Source organism: Amphimedon queenslandica, unplaced genomic scaffold (genome assembly GCF_000090795.2).
Source record: "Amphimedon queenslandica unplaced genomic scaffold, v1.1 AMPQUscaffold_13373, whole genome shotgun sequence".
NCBI lineage: Eukaryota > Metazoa > Porifera > Demospongiae > Haplosclerida > Niphatidae > Amphimedon > Amphimedon queenslandica.
Genome location: NW_003546391.1, coordinates 49,147 through 51,803, shown reverse-complemented (window position 1 = coordinate 51,803; position 2,657 = coordinate 49,147). Strand labels below are relative to the sequence as shown.

At 38.2% G+C, this 2,657-nt stretch overlaps 1 protein-coding gene across 1 annotated transcript; it reads left to right on the top strand.

The window, feature by feature from the left end:
- The first annotated feature begins 16 nt into the window (after positions 1 to 16).
- LOC109582608 (uncharacterized) lies at positions 17 to 2,649 on the top strand. Its single transcript, XM_019997432.1, has 6 exons — positions 17 to 124; positions 208 to 329; positions 378 to 1,567; positions 1,610 to 1,903; positions 1,977 to 2,273; positions 2,328 to 2,649. The coding sequence occupies exons 3-6, from the start codon at positions 1,495 to 1,497 to the stop codon at positions 2,639 to 2,641; spliced, it is 978 nt and encodes a 325-aa protein (XP_019852991.1). The 5' UTR covers positions 17 to 124; positions 208 to 329; positions 378 to 1,494; the 3' UTR covers positions 2,642 to 2,649.
- Positions 2,650 to 2,657: the final 8 nt, after the last annotated feature.

Sequence of the window (2,657 nt, the reverse complement as noted above, 5' to 3'; positions counted from 1 at the left end):
TTTAAGTAACATATTATACATGTTTTAACATCCTGTATAGCTGACATTTCAACTGACATAATAGCTGGAGCTGAGCAACACAGAAATGCTGGGAATGATTCAACAACCACAAGATCACAGCCAGGTAAAGTACCACCATTACTATAAATACTGACAGGCCATGTTGCTCATACCATAGTAAATAGTTTAATCACTCTATTGCTATAGATATCATAACAGCAGCCAGTCAAAAATTGAAAAGCAAAACTGCTACTTTAAAAAGAAAAACAGCTACTTTAAGAAGAAGAACAGCTAGTTTAACACTAAAAAATATAATTCATAAAAAGAAGGTATGCTGTAGCACCATAGTGTAAATACTTTAAAGATTTAATCCACAGAAAAAGCAATGGATAGTATTATCAGTAGCGTCAGCAGTCGTTATAGCACTCTTAGCTGCAGTTCTCATTCTCAGTCTCTTTCCTCGACTCCCAACGCTATCAAAGCAAGTCATGCGTCCATACGACACTGTCTTGTATAGAATACCTCAAAGTTACTGGGTGACAAGTGTCGATATAGAGTTGGAGGGTTCGGCTTCTTGCTCTGCTACAGTCGTCTCAGTCAAATGCAGTGACATACAACAAGGCAGCAGCAATTCAATAGACGAAGTCTTCAAATCTGATTATATTTATCTCGAAGAGGGTTCCATCATTAGCCTCCTAATGAACGATGTAGAGTCAATGGGTACTTTGTCTTGCTCTCCTTATTATGCTTACATTTTCAATGACCATCAATCTGCTAACGATAACGCTGACAATAATTTTGAAGATCTAGCCTGTGCTCATCCTCCAGACAACACATGGTGCATAAGACTCATCAACGATAGCAGTGGGGCTCAATTTATCTCACCGTCATCAAGCTATTATTTCATTCGCTGTGACAGAGGACCAGAATGTGACATAGTCGACTCCATTCACTTCAATGTCAGTCAGTATAATATCATGCCTAGCAAAGAGTTTGAGATTGGCTCTGTGATGATTCGAACACATGATAGTGAGAAAAGGCTCAAATTAAGAGACGAGACTTTTAGTCCGTACTCTTTCATAGAAGAGGAAGTGTGTCTCCTGATGCAGCTGTCAGACTCATCACAGTGCGAAGACGGGGAACCCCCTATTTATCATGTAGCATTTGTAGGGTCACCAGCAAGAAGATACGACATGATATTTCATCCATTTTTAGTATTATTTGTAATACTAGTGGTATCTATAGTAGCCCTCAGCATTTTCTATTGTTATACTAAATTTTGTAATAAGTAAACCCCCTTGTGTACTCATTTCATTTGGCTCATTAGATGAAGCATTACATATTTATGTCACACTTCATTAGTTTCTAAACAGTCCATAATGGGTAGAGGTAATTTCTTTACAAACATAAAAATGCAGTGGGTGGTAGGAGTTGCCATAAATACTAGCTGCCAGCTGCCAACTGATAGTGTGGCCCTCCTTCACATCATCACAAATGGCAAAGGCAGCAGTAGAGAAAGAACCTGGCTGTACACTAGTAATTGCCAATCCAGCAACCCACTCCAACAGTAAGTACAACTTATTGTGACTATAATATGAATAGCTCACAGCTACAGGCCAGGATCCAGACTATGTGAATTCCACAGCAAACCCATTATATGATCTGTTAGACAAAGATGATTCAGTATTTCATGAATATGTTAATGTTGACATTTGTGTACAAAACTCCAATGAAGTAATCTATGATAACCTCATAAATCGTGCTGATGAGCATATCTATGAAAATACGGTTATAAATCGAGAAAATACAAATAATGAATCTGTTGCTGGAGCAGGGGAAGATGAGAATGAAATAACAGTAGAGGTACATGTTGAGCAGCATGGAGATGAAAGTTCCACAGATTGTAAGTTATAATAATAATTATCATAAATTCATTTTTAACTTTATCTATTTTACTCAATCCTAATATAATATAGTGCCAGAACTTACACCCACACATCTAGTGAATGTATTTTTGAATAGTGACATCACAGTTGGAACTCTAAACGCTTTACGTGTTATGCTCCAAGTTTCAAGGGCTAGACTACTAAGTGTTGCAGGAGGTGATAATAATCTAGCAATGCAGGCAATGGAAGTGATTAGTGCATGGGTAGATGAGCATCCAGAAATATCACTGCAGGAAAAGCACAGAATACTAGCTGATCATTTGAGAAGTCTAGAGCTGAGCTACTTGATACCAAAACTTCGCGGGGAGGAAAGAATCATTGGAGCTGGTATGAATGCATAAAAGAAATATTAACAAGCATGATCACACTTTCTATTGATAGATCCACAAGCAATTACAAATTATTTAAGAGATGTTACCAGGACTTTCTCTACAAGCCAGGCTCGTGAGTTTGGACGGTCCTTGAAGCTAAGCAAGAAGAAAATTGAAACAATATCTCGCAGCACAGGAGCAACAACAGGGATGGAACTGGTCCTGCAAATATTTGATCACGTCAACCGAAACAACACTCACCTTAATGGACCCTTAATGAGCGAGATAGAGGAATCTCTTTATGCAGCTGCTAAGCTCAACACCAACCCAACAAGGGGAACATTGAGGAAATACCATAATAGGCTAGGTACATCACAATACTAGCAGTATTGAATTACAT